General features: G+C 38.3%; 1 protein-coding gene across 1 annotated transcript in view; it reads right to left on the bottom strand.

The window, feature by feature from the left end:
• Positions 1-20537, bottom strand: part of SMARCC1 (SWI/SNF related BAF chromatin remodeling complex subunit C1) — an 81294-nt gene that overhangs the window by 42258 nt on the left and 18499 nt on the right. Inside the window, exons 7-19 of the mRNA XM_081159123.1 lie at positions 20179-20248; positions 16511-16586; positions 15497-15622; positions 14618-14739; positions 13401-13525; positions 11676-11735; positions 10390-10427; positions 9347-9468; positions 6948-7019; positions 4722-4835; positions 3948-4101; positions 3171-3284; positions 1386-1445 (exon numbers count right to left, since the gene is read on the bottom strand). Coding sequence (XP_081015249.1) covers positions 1386-1445; positions 3171-3284; positions 3948-4101; positions 4722-4835; positions 6948-7019; positions 9347-9468; positions 10390-10427; positions 11676-11735; positions 13401-13525; positions 14618-14739; positions 15497-15622; positions 16511-16586; positions 20179-20248 — 1253 coding nt within the window. The remainder of the gene's footprint in view (positions 1-1385; positions 1446-3170; positions 3285-3947; positions 4102-4721; positions 4836-6947; positions 7020-9346; positions 9469-10389; positions 10428-11675; positions 11736-13400; positions 13526-14617; positions 14740-15496; positions 15623-16510; positions 16587-20178; positions 20249-20537) is intronic.

Genomic DNA, 20537 nt, shown 5'->3' on the forward strand with positions numbered 1-20537 from the left:
CTCTGTGTATCACTGATACTGAATGGGCAGATGAGAATTAAAATAGTGGTAAAAACTCAAAAGGAAGAAATCTTTTTGAATTTTGATCCAGAAAGAGCAGTGGAAAGAATCTTGGAATTGCCAATCTGAAGAAATCTAGTTGAACAAAAACAAACACCAATGCTCTTTTGGTTTAATCTACTGCTAGTCAGACTTTCTGTTCCTTCCAAGCAAAAGCATTCCCAGCACATCTAACAAACGTCCTCATCGGATCCTAATTCAGGTTCCACAGGTACAGTCTACCACAGGTACTAAGCAGTGCCGTGTAGTCTTCATCTTACCCAATAATCGCTGTTCTTTAACTAAAGACAAATGGTTCCTCTTCAGAAATAGTTGCTATATATGAAACCCAAAGGTCTCTGTTTCCTACCCTTCAGAGCAGAAATAAATGCTAAGATCTACCTGTGCAAGTATTTGTAAGAATCTCCAAAGACACGAAGAATTCAATAGTCGCTGACTGGCAGGGGAGTATCCTGCACCATCACCGGTTTACCAGTCTCGCTTTCATAAACAAAACAGTGTTGTCAATGGCTGATATCTTCAGCTACTTCTTTGAAGTCCTCCTGGGAATTATGGAGGTCAGACACTCAAATGCATACAAGCACGAGGGAACTAATCTACAAAGACTAAGGTGGGCTGAGTTAAGAAAAACTGGAATCTGAAGAAATGCTCAACTCCAAAGGAACATCTGCTGTTCAAGGCCAGCCAATTATTGCTATGTGAAAATGAGGGCCCAGAATTGCCAGATCTTCCAATTTTGGAGGAAAAGTTAGAAATCTTTAGCAAAGCTCCAATATTTGTTTAGCGTTGGCAACAGATTTTAAACAAACAAAAAAACCCAACCCGGGCCAAAATAACACAGATCCAGGCTTGAGCTCACCTACTGACAGCCGCTCTGTAACCTCTAGGTTTGATATTTAAATAATGATGACTCAAGAAAATTCTACTAAAATTCATTACATGGATCAAAAAAATTTCAGAATTCCAAAGGTATATTTAAAATGTCAGTCACAGAAATAGCACCCATCTCACATGTACATAAAGGGCTCCACAACTCATGTGCTCACCTCCAGGCCCTAGCCAGACTGGCTCAGAGCCTAGAGTTTCCGCCCGCGGACCAAAGGGCCCTGGGTTTGATTCTGGCCAAGGGCACGCCATTACGTCAGTTGTAGGCTCAATCCCCAGCCCCAGGCAGGGCGTGTGCGGGAGGCAATGAATCGATGCCTCCCTCTGACACTGATGTTTCTCTCTCTCTCCCCTTCTACTCTCTCTGAAAAGCAATGGGAAAAAAAAAAATCCCCAGGTGAGAAAAAAATGAAATTAAATTTAAAACATCATGTACTCACCTCCAGAAGTAGCAGGGTCTCCTGCTCAGTCCACTCTCTTCCAGCACTAGCACCTTTACTCTAAAGAACAAAATCAGAAGTTATTTTCTCATTCCTAAAGGCTGGCCATGGAGCTTGGCAGGATTCCTTTCTAAGTTCAGGGGGCTGTTTTATGCAAACCGCCAAAATAAATCCGAGTAACAGGACGAAAACACTTTAGGAACCTAAATATCCAATACAAAGGGTGGCCTAGTTCAAAGATTTCTTGTTGTCTACTGAAAACTCATATATAATTTAGACATATCATTTCTACTATTTTGATATCTGAAAATACCTTCTGAAGCTACAAAGGCACAGTATTTTAATGTATATCATAAATCAGCTATAATATTACAACCACAATGCAAATATTTGGTGTAACTTGAAGCAGTACTTTTTCCAGCTTCAAGGGCAGATTGTATGACATATAAAGCCCTCTGGAGGAGTCTCGGTTCCAACTGCAGCAAGTTCATGTTATCTCATTTTTAATCTCTTGATGAAATAATCTCCAAGAGATTCCCTAAATTCCAAATCGCCTTTTCCATGAGAATCCCTTATAACTTACAATTCATGTGAGCACTGGAGGGATATATAAGGAAATCACGGACTGTCAAAACTTTTTCATTTGTTAAACTGTAATCTCCCAAGTAGAGTTTTCAGAGAAGGGATGTGTTAGAATGTCTATTTTGAATTACTAACATCTATGGGTAAAGAATAATGTCAATTATACCACACATCCAGTCCTGCAAATACGAATGGAACAGGATCTGCAAATCGGAAATATGAATCAATTGGTAAATTTTAATTTTTACTGTATCTCATGTCTTCTGCACTCTGTTGCTTTGTCCCATATCATCCAATTTCTTTTTCTCTTGGTCCTTCAGTTTCAATAAATCTACTAATCTGCCTGAGTTCACTAACCCTGTTTTCTGCTGTATCCAGCCTGCTATTAAACTCATCCAATGAGCCCTGGCCGGTGTGTCTCAGTGGTTAGTGTTGACCCAAGCACCAAAGGGTCGCGGGTTGGATTCCCAGTAAAGGGCACATAACCTGGGTTGAGGGTTTACTACTCGGCAGCAGGGCACATGCGGGAGGCAACCCATCAATTTGTCCCTCTCACATCAATGCTTCTCTCCCCCTCCTCCCCCTTTCCCATTCTCTCTCTGAAAAAGCAATCGAAAAATATCCTCGGGTGAGGATTACCAAACCAACCAACCAACCGCCTCCAATGAGGTAGTTTCAGGTATATTTTTCAATTACACAATGTTCACTTGGGTCTTCTCCTACACTCCAGCTCTCTGATGGACTCTCCCATTCTGCCCTTTATTTTGTCTAACGTAATTAATCACAGTCATTTTTATTTATTATTTATTTATTTAAAATATATCTTTATTGATTCCAGAGAGAGGAAAGGAGATGGAGAGAGAGATATACAAACATCAATGATGAGAGTCATTGATCGGCTGCAGCCCGCAACCCGGGCATGTGCCCTGACCGGAATCGAACCCCGATCGCCTGGATCCTAGATCGACACTCAACCGCTGAGCCAAGCCCGGCTGGGCACATAGTCATTTTTAAATACCTACCTTCTAACCACTTAGGAAAACAGTAAAAGTGATTCTTGTTTTACAAAATGCCATCAGATTAAGGAGAAAGCTCACCTCCTTACACTGTAGGCAGTAAATTAAGTTTCTTATGGGAAATGATGCAGGACAAAGAGGACAGGCTAGATTGTAGTCAATGTCTGTCTAGGAAAAAAATCCTTACCTTTGCCAAGGTTTTTTTGGAGTAAATGTCAGTACGGAGACCAAAGTTCTGCAAATCAATAGGTTTTTCCTTGTTCTTCTCAGGAAAATTTAACATCTGCTGAGCAGCAGGGACCTATGAGTCAGATAAATGATAAATGTGTAGTATTAACCTCTACAAAGTCAAGGAGCTACAAGTTCTTAAAGAATCGCTTAATGTTGGCACTTAATAAACCACTCACTCCACATAGAGACTCTACAAGAAAAATAAAGTTTCAACATATAAGAAACATTTTTCTGTCTCTAAAAAGTCAGAGAAAATCGACAACAAATTTTCTTACATATGCTCTTTCATTTCACAATGGAGGGAAATGCATAGCTTAGCTTCATGTTACTCAAATTAATGCTATGCATAACCTGACAATATTTTTGAGAACATATGTATAAATGTCCACTTTCCAAATGTTACAAAGGGGACAAAGTTTTAAACAATTTAATAGATTTAAACAATCTGCTTGTTTAATTAGTGTCTCAGATGACAGAAGTGATAAAGGGAATCATCGGTATGAAAGACAATCTGTAACACATGAACGATGAGGCACAGAGTCTTAGGATTAATGAGAGAGCATTATCTTAAACACTAAATAGTCTCATGGACTCTAACATTTACAATGGATAAAAACAAACAAAACCTATCAGCTAGAAAATAGTACTATCACATGATGACAATAATAATTTCTGAATATGAATACTAGAAGCGGTAGTCTTGTTACCTGAAGAAAAGGCAGCACTAATTTACCTGAGGTGATCGAAGATGCAGAGGCACAAGCCCAGAAGGGGTATCAGCCAATACATTGAAATGAGGGGTAGGAGGAGGTCCCATTGCCATGGGTCGACTTTCTGGATCCACTTGGTAATTGACAAGACCCCACTGCTCTAAAAAGGCATGAACCCTAAAGAATAAAGCTCTGAGAGTTAAAACTGGAGAATATACCTCATCTCCTTCATAACAATCATCACATTTCATTAAAAAACAAACAAAAAAACAAGTAAACATATTTTCTGTAGGCTATGAACCATCATAAAGTAACTGGCAATGCTGGTTTGTTGAATGAGGGATAATTCCTACAAACTCGAAGTAATGTTGATAAGATAGTACCTCCAGACCTAGCATATAGCCTAATCCTTTCAATCACAGAAATGAGAGAACATACTCAGTTAGATCCATGGTGAAAGGACTCACATACAGACCAAACTCCCAGAAGGAGATCCACCTTTTGGTTTGTTTCTTTAGACAGCTCTAAGGCACAGAGCTTACCTATCCCCCATCCCAAACCACTGTCCACCTCTGGTCATTTTATAATTTGACTCTAAAATAAAAGATCACAAAATTCTAAAAAGAGGAAAAATTCCAAAGTATTCCCAATATTCGACCCCTAAATGAAAGACTAAGATTGAGTTATTTTTATTAAGCAAGGAAACATTCAGTTTAATCAATTAAACTAAACATTAGACAGCAAGTCTAGTCAATAACCACCTGCAGTGAAGTGTCTGAGAAAGTCAGACATTTTACCTCATCACAGCACACACATCTCCAGTCAAGTTCCTCCGACAAGCAGTGCTGGTCAAATATTCTTGGGGGTTTAGGCGGTATGTGTCAATCATAAAATTTCGATATGCCAAGTATCTAAAATGCAAAGGCAAAACACTTAAAGTGGACACACATCCTTTCAGAAACAGTAACTCATAGAGCTAAAAATCTGCATAATCCTCACAACCAAATACAACAAAAAGCCAACACAACATTCCAACAAATAGTGATGTACTGAGTACTAACAGTCAATCAGTATAACTCAGAGTAGGAACCCAATATGCAAAACTACTACTTATTAATATATACAATAAGGAAACAGTAATCTGAAAAAGTTCATGTGAAGTAACATATATACACACTTGATGACAAAGATGAATGGAGATAACTGTCTCCCTAACAGTCTGGTCCTCCGTATCCTCGGATTCCCAACAGCAGATGGAAATTACTGTCTCCAATTCACAGATGGTTGTATCCGCAAAACTCACAGATACAAAGGGCCAACTGAACAGGGTTCAGCAATATCTGTGGCTTCAGGCATCCCTGGGGGTCTTGGAATATATTCCTCACAGGTAAGGGGGGTACTGTGCTACGTATCTAGCATTTACTGTGTGCCAGGCATGGTTCTGAGCACTTCCCATGCAGTAACTCAATTAAACCCCACAATCTCTCTATGGCGCACAGTGTAGTATCATCCCATTTACAGAAGATGAAACGGACGCGCCGAGTGATTAGAGAATTTGTCCTGGACTACAGACTGATAAGGGGTAAAGCTGGAATTTGGTGTGGAGTGTGGGGCTCCTTACCTATGCTGCATCTCATCTCTATACTCTTCCTAGAGCCACATGTGGATTTGGCTCTGACGTGGCTATACACCCCTGCCTGGCAGTTTTTCAGAGATCCCAACTAGGCAATGAGTTGAAACCATGAGGCTAAACTCAGAGATAACACAGAACATATTTTTTTTAAAAAAAGGAGAGAAAAAAAGATTGGGGGTCAGAGCAGATTCTACAATGTACCCAAGCATTTCTGCCACAAAATACTTAAGAGTGTTAAGAAGCTGAAGACCTAGCAACAGTTCTTGCCACAAAAGTAAGACAAGTCTGGTAGCCTGAGGTTAGCTCATCAGAGTAGAAAAGGTCCACTGCTCTGAAAGGGTCCTGCAAAAGCACAGGTGGATAAACACAGACTGAAAGGTGAATGTACAAAGTTAAACGGGCTGAAGTGTTAAACTGTGCTTTTAAACAGAAGACTCCCAAGTACTTACAAATACTGGCAATAAGCAAATTAGGTGGAAAAATATACCATGTCTGAAAAGATGGAAAATCATCAGGGAAGCTCATAGGGGTCCTTACGCCAAATCTTTGACTCTGATTCCAAGCAGCTCCTTACACTTTGCTACAGAGAGGCTGAATTTATCTGACACCTGAGCTTAGGATCTCAACTATCTCGCATAATCTGTCACCAGCATATATCTATTATTCCATTATCTATACTACACCATGTGCTCTATGTGGGAAATTATCCTTCCCTAACAATTTAAACAGGAGACATCTATTTTGCAGCCATATGTATATAACAGACGATGGATTACCATTATGAAGATAATACATGGAAAGATATTTACAGTGCAATAGGTGTGGATTTATTTGAGGGCAAAGGTTTCTAGAAGTGTGTATTTAACGGTCACCAGGTGAAGGCAAAAAATACATCCTGACAAACTCCTTCTTTCCAATAAGTTTTTCTATTTCCAATGCCAAGGCACAGTACTACTCATGCAATGAAGAGAATTCACAGGCAACTTTATCATCCTCTCCGGCATTCTTTTAGGACTAGCCATTCATCAGGAAAAGATAAAAATGCCATTTTCTCCTAAACTTACATATAAATATCTGTAGTTCATAACACATATGTACACACAATGTAGGTACTGTTAAAAAGTTACCTAAACAAATTTTAGTGCAAAACTGTTACTGAATTCAAACTTTAGCTGCAAAAGTTCACACATGTATGTAGTTCAAGGTTGAGAAAGAAAAAAATCTAAAATACTTTGCTTTGAGGCAAGGAATTCTGTGCAGCAGATAGGAACACTGTTCTGAATGGAGTAAGGTATTTGCAAACGTCCACACACTAGCAGACATCAACTCAGAAGTATGCTTCCAGAACCCCTGCCAACACACACACGCAATTTCTTCACACGTCACTCACATCTCTGGAGTCTTGGATTTGTTTTTTCCATTGAAAAACTCAGGAAGGGCACGCCGTTCAATTACGTGAATACTGAAAAGAAAAAAGAGGATCGGGAGTACTTTTTGAAAAATAAAAATAGTAAAATTTGAGCTAAGCTTGTTTAATTTTCAAAGCAAAACTGATTAAATCCAAAAACTGAGTACTTGCAAAAATTAATTGGCTTTGCACAAGTTCCTATGTATTAACAGCATATAATAAAATCAAAGAAAGCTTTCCCTTTCTCACCCCCAATACTTACTATAGTTTTTCTACTCCTATAACCAAACTCAAAAAATGCTATCAATACATTGGAAGCAACAGATTTTATTATGCTGTTGTCATAATACATCATGACTAGATGATGATCTACAAGATACAAAGAGTGCTTTGGAAACTGACTGACAAAAATCACAGTAGTTGGCATGGCAACAAGCTGGTAAATGAATGACAGGCCAGAAGACAATGTAATTTACAATAATCAGTTTCTCAGGCTCTTAACATCACTGCTCTTTTTTGTTCAGCCCTCAGAAACTCTGTGGTAAATTGATTTCTAAAAATGATTTGAGAGATTAACTGCTTTTAGAAAGATCCTAGAACTAATCTTTATATATTTTTAATTTTTATTTATCTACTTATTTTACTGAATTTATTGGGGTGACATTGGTTAATAAAATTATATAGGCTTCAGGGGTACAATTCTATATCTGTATATTGTATTGTGTGTTCACCACCCCAAGTCAAGTCTCCTTCCATCACCATTTATCCCTCCTTTACCCTCTCCTATCTCCTCCCCGTCACCCTTTCCCTCTGGTAATCACCATACTGTTGTCTATGAGGTGTTTGTTTGTTTGTTTGCTTAATCCCCTCACCTTTTTTACCCAGCCCCCCAACCCCCTCCTCTCTGACAGCTACCATTCTGTTCTCTGTATCTATAAGTCTGTTTCTATTCTGTTTGTAAAATATTGTTTATTAGAGTCCACATGTAAGTGAAATCACATGGTATTTGTTTTTCTCTGACTGGCTTATTTCACTTAGCATAATACTCGCCAGGTCCATCCATGCTGATGTAAAAGGTAAGGGCTCCTTCTTTTTTTTATGGCCAAGTAGTATTCCATTGTGTAAATATACCACAGCTTTTTTTTTTAAAAACATATCTTTATTGATTTCAGAGAGAGGAAAGAAGAGGGAGAGAGAGAGAGAGCAGAAACATCAATGATGAGAGAGTCATTGATTGGCTGCAGCCCGCAACCCGGGCATGTGCCCTGACCGGGAATCAAACCCTGATCGCCTGGATCCTAGGTCTACGCTTAACCGCTGAACCACGCCCAGCCGGGCCCACAGCTTTTTTAACCACTCATCTACTGATGCACACTTGGGCTAGAACTAGTCTTTGACACGTAGGTAAAGGCACTGATAATTTATAGAATGTTATGGGTGATAAACAGTGTAGAGACCAGGCCTAACCCACCAAACATTAACCAGCTGTGTATCTAGCACAAAGGTTTGGACACTAACACTAATCAGTGCTTTTCCACCAGATATGTAACATGTACTGGTTACACAGAAAAGAGCAAATCAACAGTCTGTGAATATAACTAAAAGCATTCATGCTTTCAATATTTGGAAACATTTAAATTGTCAGAACTAGACTTTCAATGCCAAATACTATAAATGCAATGAATTACCTGCAAAATTCCAGAAAGGTAATTTCTAAGATGAATTGATGCCCCCCATCCCCCACACAGACATACGATGGCTTTCCAAGTTTTAGTATAAGAATAATAGCTGTAAGCAATTAATTGTATAGCTTTTATATACTTCTCATTGTTTTAACTGTTACAGGTTTAGAAGAGCCCACAGAAAACAATTTCTATATTCACCAAGAACAAAACACACAAGGACATTTAATGCCAAGCACCTTCTTTTCCAACATCTATGTTTGATGTGCTGGCAACTGAATCCTTAGGTCCTGAGAATGAATCGTTAGTGGAAGGAGCTGGGTATTCAGAATCAGAAGGCCTGAGTGCTTCCACTGATCAACTCTGTACTGTAGAACATTTAACAGAGGAAGTAGTATCACATCCACAAAGTAGGGACACAGCTAACACTTCCACTATCCATACAACAGCATATGTTTTATGACATGCAAAGATTATCATGTAAATGAAAGTGTTTCTGTAATCTATAAAAACCTAATTTCCAACTTGAAATTGTTTTAAAGAACACTTTCCAAAGTTAACATGAAATCACTTTCCACCTTCCTTCATCTGGTGTGACAGTGATTACCAATGTGGGGACTTGGACAATATGGTACAACATGATTTCAAGGAACATTTCCCACTAAGTACCATGCTCACAGACGCAGGCGGCCCACTCACCAGTTATAATCAAACCACGATGCATAGCTGGGAATGATGATGTGGTTGGTCTGCTCTGTCACGTTATCTTCACCAGTATCAACTGATCGGCTCTGATCACCTTTGCTGGGATCTTCATCTTCCTACAGAAAAGAGACAAAGTTCAGAGAAAGAGAGAACTACAGAGAAATATACTAACAGCTTTCAAACTTCTGCTATTTTGTCACAGAAAAGGAAGCTATCTGATCCAATTTCAAGGACCAGGAAAATAAATTTCAAGTGAAAACAGTCTTTTGCAATTTTTAAGGTGCCTACACAAGATGTTCAGGTGACACAGATTTTATTCCTGCCTTTTACAGGTGAAGAAGTCAACACGCATGGTAAATGTCTCATACCAATTAAATCTCAAGTTAATTAAAAGAAAGGCTACTTCTATACTGAGGAATTCAGACTCAACAGCCCAAAACTTTTTCCACAATAGCTTGTTTCTTATCCAGTTTTACTTGACTAGGATTGCAAATCTAAATGATTAGTTCTCAAGTTATGTTGACTCAAGGACACGAATAAAGCAATAATGACAAGGCTTCCCCATCTCCAAAACTCAGCACTAGGGATCTGCTAACAAGTATATATGTGCATTATCTCATTTACTGCTGACAATAACAGCAGCAGATGCTACTTATGACGTGCTTTGTGGATGAGAAAATGATCCACAGAACCAATAAATTGTAATCAAGATATAACGCAGGTGATCCAGCTAGAGGGCCTACACTCTCAATCACTCCCACTACTAAAAATTTCCTGATTTATATCAGAATATAAATTACGGAGGCTTTGCAAATGATTCCATCTAAAAACTTGGTTTTTGCTAATACAGTAATTTCACAATCATTGCTTCCTCAGAGACACTACCTGGGAAGATGAAAATTTCCTTTTGATAACTTTGGAGATCAAGAAACAAATTATTTTGGGGTATGTTAAAAAAAATTTAAAAATCATAAGGACCTCAAAACAGAGTATTTCTAAGGATACTTCTATTTCAGTATTCCTAACTAAATCGTTACCTTTCCTCCTGTTGTGACGGTTTCTTCATCCTGCTCATCTGTAAAATAAAAACACATCATTTATTTAAAAAAAAAAAACAGGTAAAGCTGTTTAGATGACTTGGAAACCTTAAGGTTTAAGTAACTGACACTGGACAGAGAAAAGAAAATGGAGCATTAAAGCAAATCCGCCTCAAAATAACTCAGTAAATTAGAACTGTACACAGAAACACAGAAGTGAGTAGAAATTCAAAGAAATTCAAATTCAAATAAACAGTTTAATATTTCCAACACTGGGTAATTTACTATCTTAGTCATGATCTTACTTAATCATAGGTACGGGCTTGACTAGGGCTCTTGCCTCCTGAGGTTTGGTGAAATAAGTAATGGCACTTGGATCCTAGCGGAAGCGTCAAGAATGAGGAGTGAAGGAAGAGGTTATGACATTCCCTACAGACAGTCTGGAGAGTGTGAACACCTTCTGAGGACAGGGGACTCCAGGACCTAAAGGCTGGCCCTGCACAACAGGAGCAAGCCCACATGTAATTTCAGCAGGGCAGCTGATTTCCACCGTGAAAAGTGAAAGTGCCAGTATGACAAGAGTAAGAGATCCTGGTACAAATAATTACAGTAAGTTTCAGTAACACTTTGTTTTTTTAGAATTGCTATGATCATTGGCAGTGACTAAGGCACTGGAAAATTCAAAGACAACACGGGAAAGTTTGGTTTGTTTTAACTTTTCATTTAACAAATATTTCCAAGAATCTGCTATTTGAAAAGCACTAAATAAGCTGATTGGAACAGGGGTCAGGAACCTATAGCCCACAGACCAATCTGGCCGTTGCCCGTTTTGTATGCAATCTGGGAATCTGACTCTATTCCTGGTCAACAATTACTGATAAGGGTGGTCCACTGTGTCTTGACTATGCAAAGAATGCAACTTACGAAGAATTCTTGCTTTACCTCTACAGCCTGGAGTTTGTTATATAATTTAACTACAACAACTTCTTTAAAACTCAAAAAATACTGACTTAGAAACAATATTACCACCTTTGCTAATTTGCAGGAAAAGATTACACTGTGAGAAGTGCAGATCACTAAGATTGAAAAGAATGGATCACAGAAAATCAAACTTCCTAGTACGGTAGCAAACCAACCACAATGGTATTAAAGTAGCTGTGGTTACTATCTGCTGAAAAGTACAGCAACTGAAAGCAACATCTCTCAATAAAGACAAAGATATCAGACAAGCTGATAGATGTAGACAGAAAACAACACAGAAGTATATAGATTTTCTTGGTTTTTACCTAGATCGGCTACAGTTCCTCCTTTAACAGGTGTATTTTCACTATCTTTCTTTGGATTTACTAGAAGAAAGAAAAAAAATCATGTTTTAGGGGGAAAGTTCTACTTGTTTTTAAGAGAAAACCAGAATAGGATATATGTAAAAATGTACAAATCTCATTGCAACTGCCCCATCACTCAGTCCTCACCTTCATATAAAAACCACAACCCTGGCTGAGACGCAAACTACTTGATGTAACACACCAGGTTTGTAATTAATACCAAAGCACCAAAATTTTTTCATCATAAAAGTAAACAAAATAGAGCAAAACATAAAGAGAAGCTTTTAATCCCTTTTCTTAAAAAAAAGTATATTAGTTTTTTGTGCATTTGTTGATTCTCATTTTTGTGAGTACTGATACCTTTTATACATCTACGTGACGTTGAAACATACACGGAGAATTAAAATTAAACATCTTATATAAATATTATTCACACTGTCCTTAGCTCTCTGCTTTTCTCATCTGTGTAATATTTCCATGTAAGAATTTTTAGTTACATTTCATTCCTTTCATTTTTAATAGACCCAGTGTGTCCGTGTAACTAGCCCTACATTGATTGAAACTTGATTTTCAATTTTCCACTGCCCTGTAATCGACATCATTTTACACTCACTGTTACGCACGCACAATGAACGTTTATATATAGGTCTACATCTGAACTGGCCATTCTATTCCACTGGTGAATTCAGCCATTCCTGTGTCCACACCATACTATATCATTATAGTTTCAGAGTTTAAGTATCTGTTAGGACTACCACCACCTTCATAGGTCTTTTATTTCAAATAAATCTGTTAACTACTTTTATAAATATTCTCTTCCATATGACCTTTAAAATACATTTTTGTGGTTTGTAGTGCCCCATTGTACAAAATGCAATGATTTTCAGAAATGCATATAACATATCATAGATTATTATATTTTTTCAGTACAAAAGACAGGAAAGGGCATAAATTATATTACGGTAAATTTCACACATTTTTATCTCAACTAAACAATAGTGATTCTAAATAGAGTTGATAAATTAAGTATATCATAATACCTAGAACAAACTACAAAAAATTCAGCTAAAAAGCAAACAGAGAATAGAAAATCCCCAGGCAGAAAGTAGAGTAAGTGGTTGCTGGGTGGGGGAGGGGTAATTTGGACCCCCAAAAGGTATTGGGGTTCTTTTGAGGGGGATGTAAATGTGCTGAAATTAAGAGGCAAGCCATCAGGAGGCCATGATAATCCTAAATATATATCCCCTTGATTAGCAGAGCTTCAAAGCACATGAAGAAAATAACAGGAGTAAAGGGAAAAATCGACAAACCCACAATCACAGTTAAAAGAGTGTAACACCCTCTCTTCCCAATAACTGATTCAAACACATTAACTTGTTCAAAGAAAAGTACTCCACTTTTTCTCATACTGATTCTGTTGGGATTTCTAAAACATGAACTTTAAAGTATCACTAAATTTAGAGAACTTTTTGGTTCCAGTATGTTCTCAATAACCAAAAAGCAAAAGTATGCCTAAAGATGGGGAAAGAGGAATTTCATAAACACTAACATTAAAAAGGGCAATCTATTCATACTTGAAGGTTGAGAAGTGGGGACGCGGAGCAAGAAATCAACCATCTCATGGCATAGCTGAGAATGACTGAGTCATGCCTAACACTCTCATAGTCCAGAAAGAAGGCAACAAACCATTTTTTGGAAGTACCACTTCCTCTATGTTGGGTACAGGTGTTGGGTCTTCCATATCCTTGGTAAGATCTTCCTGTTCATCTTCCTCCTTCTGACTTCTGCGCTTCCCATAAAGACTGGCTTGGCTAAAACATACAAGAGCATGTGAAAAATAAACAAGACTACTGTAGCTATTTACCGCAAGCAATTTCAGGGGCTTTACCTTCACTATTGTTAGAGTCTATGCCCAGAATCACTTTAAAAGACAAATGAAAGCAAACAAATTAGATACATCTCCCAAATTACAGCCAAAAGGAACACAGAAGTTATTAGGCATGAGAAATAGACACAGAAATCCTACTATACAAACTGAAGACCATATCCAAAAAGAGGCTTAAATTAGTGTAATAAAACATCTGCTAAGGAAATATGGCACGTATTACCTCAGATCATAAACAATCAGTTACATAAGACATTTTGTCAAAGGCCTGAAAAACTGTATTTTCCTGGCTATTTATATCACTCAAATACCAGGAAGCACAAAGCAGAATCACTTAGGATGGTACTAATTTGTTACTAATTCTTTTTTGTAAAAATTGTCATTGCTCGCCTGGCCAGCGTGGCTCAGCAGTTGAGCATCGACCTATGATCCAGGAGATCGCAGTTCAATTCCAGGTCAGTGCAAATGCCCTGGCTGGGGGCTCGATCCCCAGTAAGGGGCGTGCAGGAGGCAGCTGATCAATGACACTCTCATCATTGATGTTCCTCTCTCTCTCCCTTCCTCTCTCTGAAATCAATATTATTTATAAATTTCATTTAAAATATTTTGAGCATTCTCTACCATTTACAAAGTATCTACTTCAGGCCAGGTATTGTATAAGAACTTAAGGCACAGGTTCATGTCCTGTATGATTCATTTTGATCACAAATGGGATAGGTGACAAAATCAGAGGCACACTGACATTAACAACTATGAATATAATTTCTTAAATTCTTTAGCAGCCATGCTTCTCAATATATACCTAGTTGCAGAAAAAAGACTGTATTCAGGGCACCCTTGTATAAAATAAGGAATGAGATGCCCATCAGGTAACCGCCCATAACAAGATGAGCTTTCAAAGCAGACTTCCAACCAAATGAAGACTTCCTTTCAGCACAACTTCCACTGTCAAGGTAAAATCCTGGGAAGTCCTCTGGAGTTTGTCTGAAAGCCCTTCAAATCACGCTCTGGCTCTTACCCTTTCTTCCCACTCTTCTTCCGTGACTCTGTGGGTGTGGGAGGTGGAGGGGAAGGAGAATGTTTCCTCTTTCGAGCATTAGCTGATGCTTTTCTATCTCTTCTCTCGGGACTTCTCACTGGCTGGGAAGAAATAAATGGAAATAAATATCAGTCAGCTTTACTGATTCCTCAGTTTCTACAAACCTTTGCCCAAAGGTGAATTTTTCAAAAACCTAACATACAAAACCCCAGAATTTGAATGTCCCCATTGAAAAGGACTCTAGAATTACCAGTCTCTATCTCAGGTTGTCACAAACACATCTAAACCTTCTTCTCAGCCTCAGGTCTCTCTCTAGTGACACAATTATCTCACAAGTTGTGACTTATAAGGAATCACAGATAAATATTTAAGTGATTGGGCTTCTTAAAAGATCAGACTATTAAATATCAAGTCCTCCACCTCAAAAAAGGACTGAACTGTAACTCTGAGACCTTTAAGGCCTATACTTTGTACTAACTACTGCATGTGTATTAACAGAGCTATTAAAAATATTAAAACTAATGAGTTTTTCCTTGGAAAACCAACTCAGTTAAATTATCCTGTGCTGATATTTGGTGTATCAAAATTAAAACTCAGACCTAGAGAAATGATCAGCTGTATCGCTGTCATGCTGCATAGGCCACTTTAAATCTTAGCAACCCCAAGATTTTCATGCCCCTTTCTTGGAGATGCCAGCTCCCGAGATGGCTGATACGGCCCCTTGGTGACTTTCGCATGTACTTGATAGCTGATGCACCCTGGTCTGTATGTGAGTTTACCAATGAATGCGTGGGAACATTTAGGCCGAGAAAGCAGCAGCTCCTAGTGGACAACAACCGGGCCACACCCAATAAATACCTCGTCACTCCTGGCTGAGAGGCGCTGTCGGGAACTCACTGGCTTCCGGTTCTCATCCACCTCGTAGTCCTCCTCATTCATCCATTCATTGAAGACATCAGTGTCCAAAACCCATTTTGCATGAACCTAAAACCACATCAAAGCATGACTATCTACATAAATAATAAATCACTTGAAACTATTTAAAAGTATTAAAAAGGAAAGAGGCTTTAAAAGTACTTGAAAGAAAAGCAGCCGATTATTGTAAAATTCTCAATGTGTTACAAATTTAAAACTAAGATGAACAATGACACGTGAGTGGCCACGTAACCATTTAAATTCCATGTTTTTTACCGAATAAACAGAGTAAGAGTTTTAAGAATTAATTTCCTGCCCTGCCAGTGTTGCTCAGTGGTTGAGTGCTGACTCAGGAACCAAGAGGTCACTGGTTCAATTCCCGGTCAGGGCACATGCCCTGGGTTGAGGTCTCAATCAATATTTCTATCTCTCTATCCCTCTCCCTTCCTTTCTCTTTAAAAATCAATAAACATATTTTTTAAAAGGATTAATTTCCTGAAATTAGCAACAGGGAAATATGGAAGAAAAGTATAAAGTAGTGCTTTTTAAATTCTTACAACTTTCAAAATTATTTCCACATTGAAAGCTTAAAAATACAACTCTTATCATTGTAACAGAAATGATTAGTAAAATAAATCTACTGTAATGAAAGCTATGCAGGCACTGTGTCCAGCCGTCCTAAATAGCACCAGGAATGATGTTCAGCTCCAATCCTCACTCTCCTCTCAGCTACCTCAAACCACATCTCCCTCAGCTTTGGGGTCTCCTCAAACATCACTGCAGATACTTCATCTAAGACCCAGATACTGAGGCCTTCATGGCCACTGGATAGTTCTTAACAGGATGACAGGAAAGGAAGGTCATCATTTTGTATCTCCTTAAAATCCTTGTGGAGAATAGCTGAAAAGAGCTATTAAGTTACATAATAATTATTTTTTTTAAAAAAGAATCTTTCACCTTCCATGGCTTTTCTGGAATTGGTGGATCTTCAATTTCTGCATCAACATCATTACTATGAACCCAAGTATCATAGCTATAAAGGCAAAAAAAAAAAAAAAAATTCAATTAGATCCCAAGTTCATTCACTAAAAAGATTTTAATCAAAATGTGAAAATATTTTTCAGAGAGACTAGTAGGATGCAGTAACAGCAATTTATCACACACTTCTGTCTCCACCACTCTGACAAGAAAACTCTTCTGTAGGGGTCTAGTGTAATCTTCACATTATTCAACCTAAAGTTCAAGCCTCGTCCACAGAATTTTAACAAGCCGATCACTCTCTCCTCAAGAATTTCCGTTACTTGGCCTCCAAGACAGTGCTATCGACTGGTATTCCTTCTGTCACCAGCCTCTCCCTCGGTCTATTGTCAGCTTCTCCTCTTCTCCCAAACCTCATCAATACTGGAAGCACCCACAAACCCCATTTTAGTTTTTTGAACAATCTTTTTTTTTTTTTAACAAGCATCTTATCTGCTTATTTACTTTTTGGAACAATCATCTGGTTTTTTTGGAATAATCTTCTTATCTACTCATTCACTTGGTGATCTCCTGCAGCCCCATGGCTTCAAATATATACTGACCACTTAAAATCTTATACCTGCCCTCTTCTCTAAATTCTGGATTCATGAATCCAACTGTCAACTCATATCTCCTCTTACAAGTCTAATAAGGCTTTTAAACCTAATACACTCAAAATTCAACATACAATGCCATCCTGACCCCAACAATGTGTTCTAGTCAATCACTACAATCTCACTAAATGCCAACTCTATCATTCCAGTTGTTCTGGCCAGAACCCTTGTTGCTATCTTGCCTTCATGCTCACTCATGCCCCATAATCCAACTCCACCTTCAAAATACGTCCAGAATCTACCTACTTCTCACCATTCCACTTCTGCCCAAAGCCCAAGAGTCTATTTTTCACATGTCAACCAGATTGATCCTTTTGAAAACGAAGTCAGTCCACATTGTTCCACTGCTCAAAACCTAACTCAGAATGAAAGTCAAAATCCTAACAGTAGCTTGCCAAGGCCTCGTGATTCTAGTACTCAATATATTCGAGCCACTTTATGGAGCTTTAGTGCCATTCTTTAAACACGCAATGGCCACTTCGTGTCCTTTAAATATGCTCCTCACTGCCTAGATATCCACAGACCTCACTTCCCTTGTATCTTCACATGGCTTATCTCAAAGGTTCTCGTCGGTGCAGTCCAACTCACTGATATAAATCATTCCCCCTGTCCCTCCATGATTTTGAATTAAGCAAAAAATTACCTACCAAATACAACTTTGTCAATGCTATTATAATTGCTAATAGAAATATATGAATGAAACACAAGTATGGTAACAAGCATTGGCTTCCTGTAGCCACTACTCAGAAGTCAGTTCAAAAGCATTTGGAACAGCCTGGCCAGGTGTGGCTCAGTGGTTGAGCATTGGCCTAGGATCCAGGAGATCGAGGTTCGATTCCCGGTCAGGGCACATGCCCGGGGTTGTGGGCTCCATCTCCAGTCGGGGGCGCGCAGGAGGCAGCTGATCAATGACTCATCATTGATGTTTCTGTCTCTCTCCCTTCCTCTCTCTGAAATCAATAAAGATATATATATATATATATATATATATACATATATATAAATAAAGCATTTGGAACAAACACTGCTCTATATATCTATTTATAGCACTCTGGTAAGTTTTTTAGGAACACAAACATAAGTGAGAGGAAAACAGTTTCTTTGCCACTAAATTAACTACACCAGGTAAAAATTACAGTGGTAAGAAAAAATTGGTGACCTTATAATCTTTAAGAGTCTTGAGTAGAAAATGTTACACAGGTAGAAGTGAGGGCACAAACTATAGTTAATAAAATGAACTAACAAGGTCCCTTGAAAAGATATGACTTGAACCAGCTATTACATCTTATTTGCTACATAAAGAAAAGGTTAGCAAACAGGCTAACACGTATTAAAACGCGTTGTTAGAAAACTTATTTCAAACATTTACTTACTTAGCTTGTCATCATAAATTTGAGTTTCTATCTTAAATGTCTTAACAGACAAACTGATTTCCTATAATAGTTTCTATAATACTGAAAGGTTTTAATAGAAGTCCTGAGATTATAAATGTTTCATAGAAAGTATTTTACTTAAACATTATTTAAAAATTGTTCATTTAAAGTAGTCAATTGTGGTTCAAAAGAGGCTGATAAGCAAGCTGACTTGATTTGGTTCTAATGAACTCAAACATATAAAGACCGTGTATATACTCTTAAAATTCTGAACATATCTAAAGACATATTTTCTCCTATAAGAACAGAAAAATACGTTCAAATACATCACAGAGATGCCAGTAAAAAATTCACACTGCGAAATACATCACAGAGATGCCAGTAAAAAATTCACACTGCGAAATACATCACAGAGATGCCAGTAAAAAATTCACACTGCGAAATACATCACAGAGATGCCAGTAAAAAATTCACACTGCGGCCCTGGCCAGCGTGGCTCAGTTGGTTGGAGTGTCATCCTGTACACCGGAAGGTCATGGGTTCGATTCCTGATCAGGGTATATACCCAGGGGTTGGGTTCAATCCCCGGTTGGGGCACGTGCAGGAGACAACAACTGATGTTCCCCTCTCTCTAAAATCAATGAAAGCATGTCCTCAGATAAGAATAAATACTCACACTGTGGTAAACTACGGAGTAAATAACCTGGTTTTTTTAAATAAAACACTGCATGCGGGGGGGAGAACCTATAAATTAAAAAATACTTAAGAAATATATCAACTAATTACACGATGTGGTTGAATTCTAATTCGAACAAACAGCAATCAATTTGACAATGGAATGCTTACTTTTTTAAAAAATGAGTCCCTATCTTTTAGAAATGCTACTGAAATACTTATTCTTGCAATACTGAAATGGGATTTACTTCCAGCAATATGGGAAGGCTGGAAGTGGATGGGGGCACAGGGGAAGAGGGATGCTCTGACACACAACCCTCATGACACAGAGAACTTCCACTTGACAAGACAGCGGTGAAACGAACCCGAGCAGCCTTAGGGTCCTGTAGGTCTACGACCCAGACATGGAAGCCCATCCTCATTCCCAAGCGCCCCACAGGAGCGTAATGCTAAGCAGGTCCCAGTTCCTGTTTATAATACTCTTTATATTTAGGTGCTGAAACATCGCCGGAGTTACAAGATGTTGAAATAACACCACCACCAGAGAAATGTATTTCTGCCAAGAAGACCTTCATTTTAGACCTGCAGTAATTTCATCCTTAATGGTATGACATGAGTAGCTTTTGGAAAAATAAGTCATAAAATACCGGGAAGGAAAATTCATTTCTTGAAGGAAACAAATCTAAATTAGCAGTCTAGTTTCATATGGAAGAACTGTTTTGGCAAACACAGCAAATACATCAGTTTATTAAGAAAAATAAAGGCATGTGATTTCATGAATTCCATAACTTAAATAAGAAATCCAATAAAAGACCTAAAACAGTGAGATCAATAACTAAAAGTAATCAACAAAACTGTCACTATTCGTAAGTGGAACCGTATGCAGGTGCCTCTGGCCAGCACTGACAAAACCCTTACACCCAGCCTCAGGACACATCGACATTACCTGTCAGGGTAAAATCCCCAGTGTACTAACACCTGCTTGTCCTTTCTCATCACAGGTCTCAGCCACTCTTCTGAAAGGGAAGAAGAAAGCGCGTCAGTGGGGCTGACAAAATAAGCGACTAAGCCACTATTTAGACTTAACTGTTACTCAAAGTTTTTGGTTTGCTAAACGCTCCCCCAAAGCAGCTTTTCATGACGAAACGTTACCTACCACCTTTTAAGGGTAAGTTTTCCGTGGTATTCAGGCTACAGCACTCCATCAAAGCCTTTATCAATACTAGTACTTCTTTTGTTTACTCAGCCTTCCCAATGAGACTGTAAGTAATATGATCACATAAGACAGATATTTTTATTTCAAGT

This window comes from Miniopterus schreibersii (assembly GCF_964146895.1).
Source record: "Miniopterus schreibersii genome assembly, chromosome: 15".
In the NCBI taxonomy this organism is placed as follows: Eukaryota; Metazoa; Chordata; class Mammalia; order Chiroptera; family Miniopteridae; genus Miniopterus; species Miniopterus schreibersii.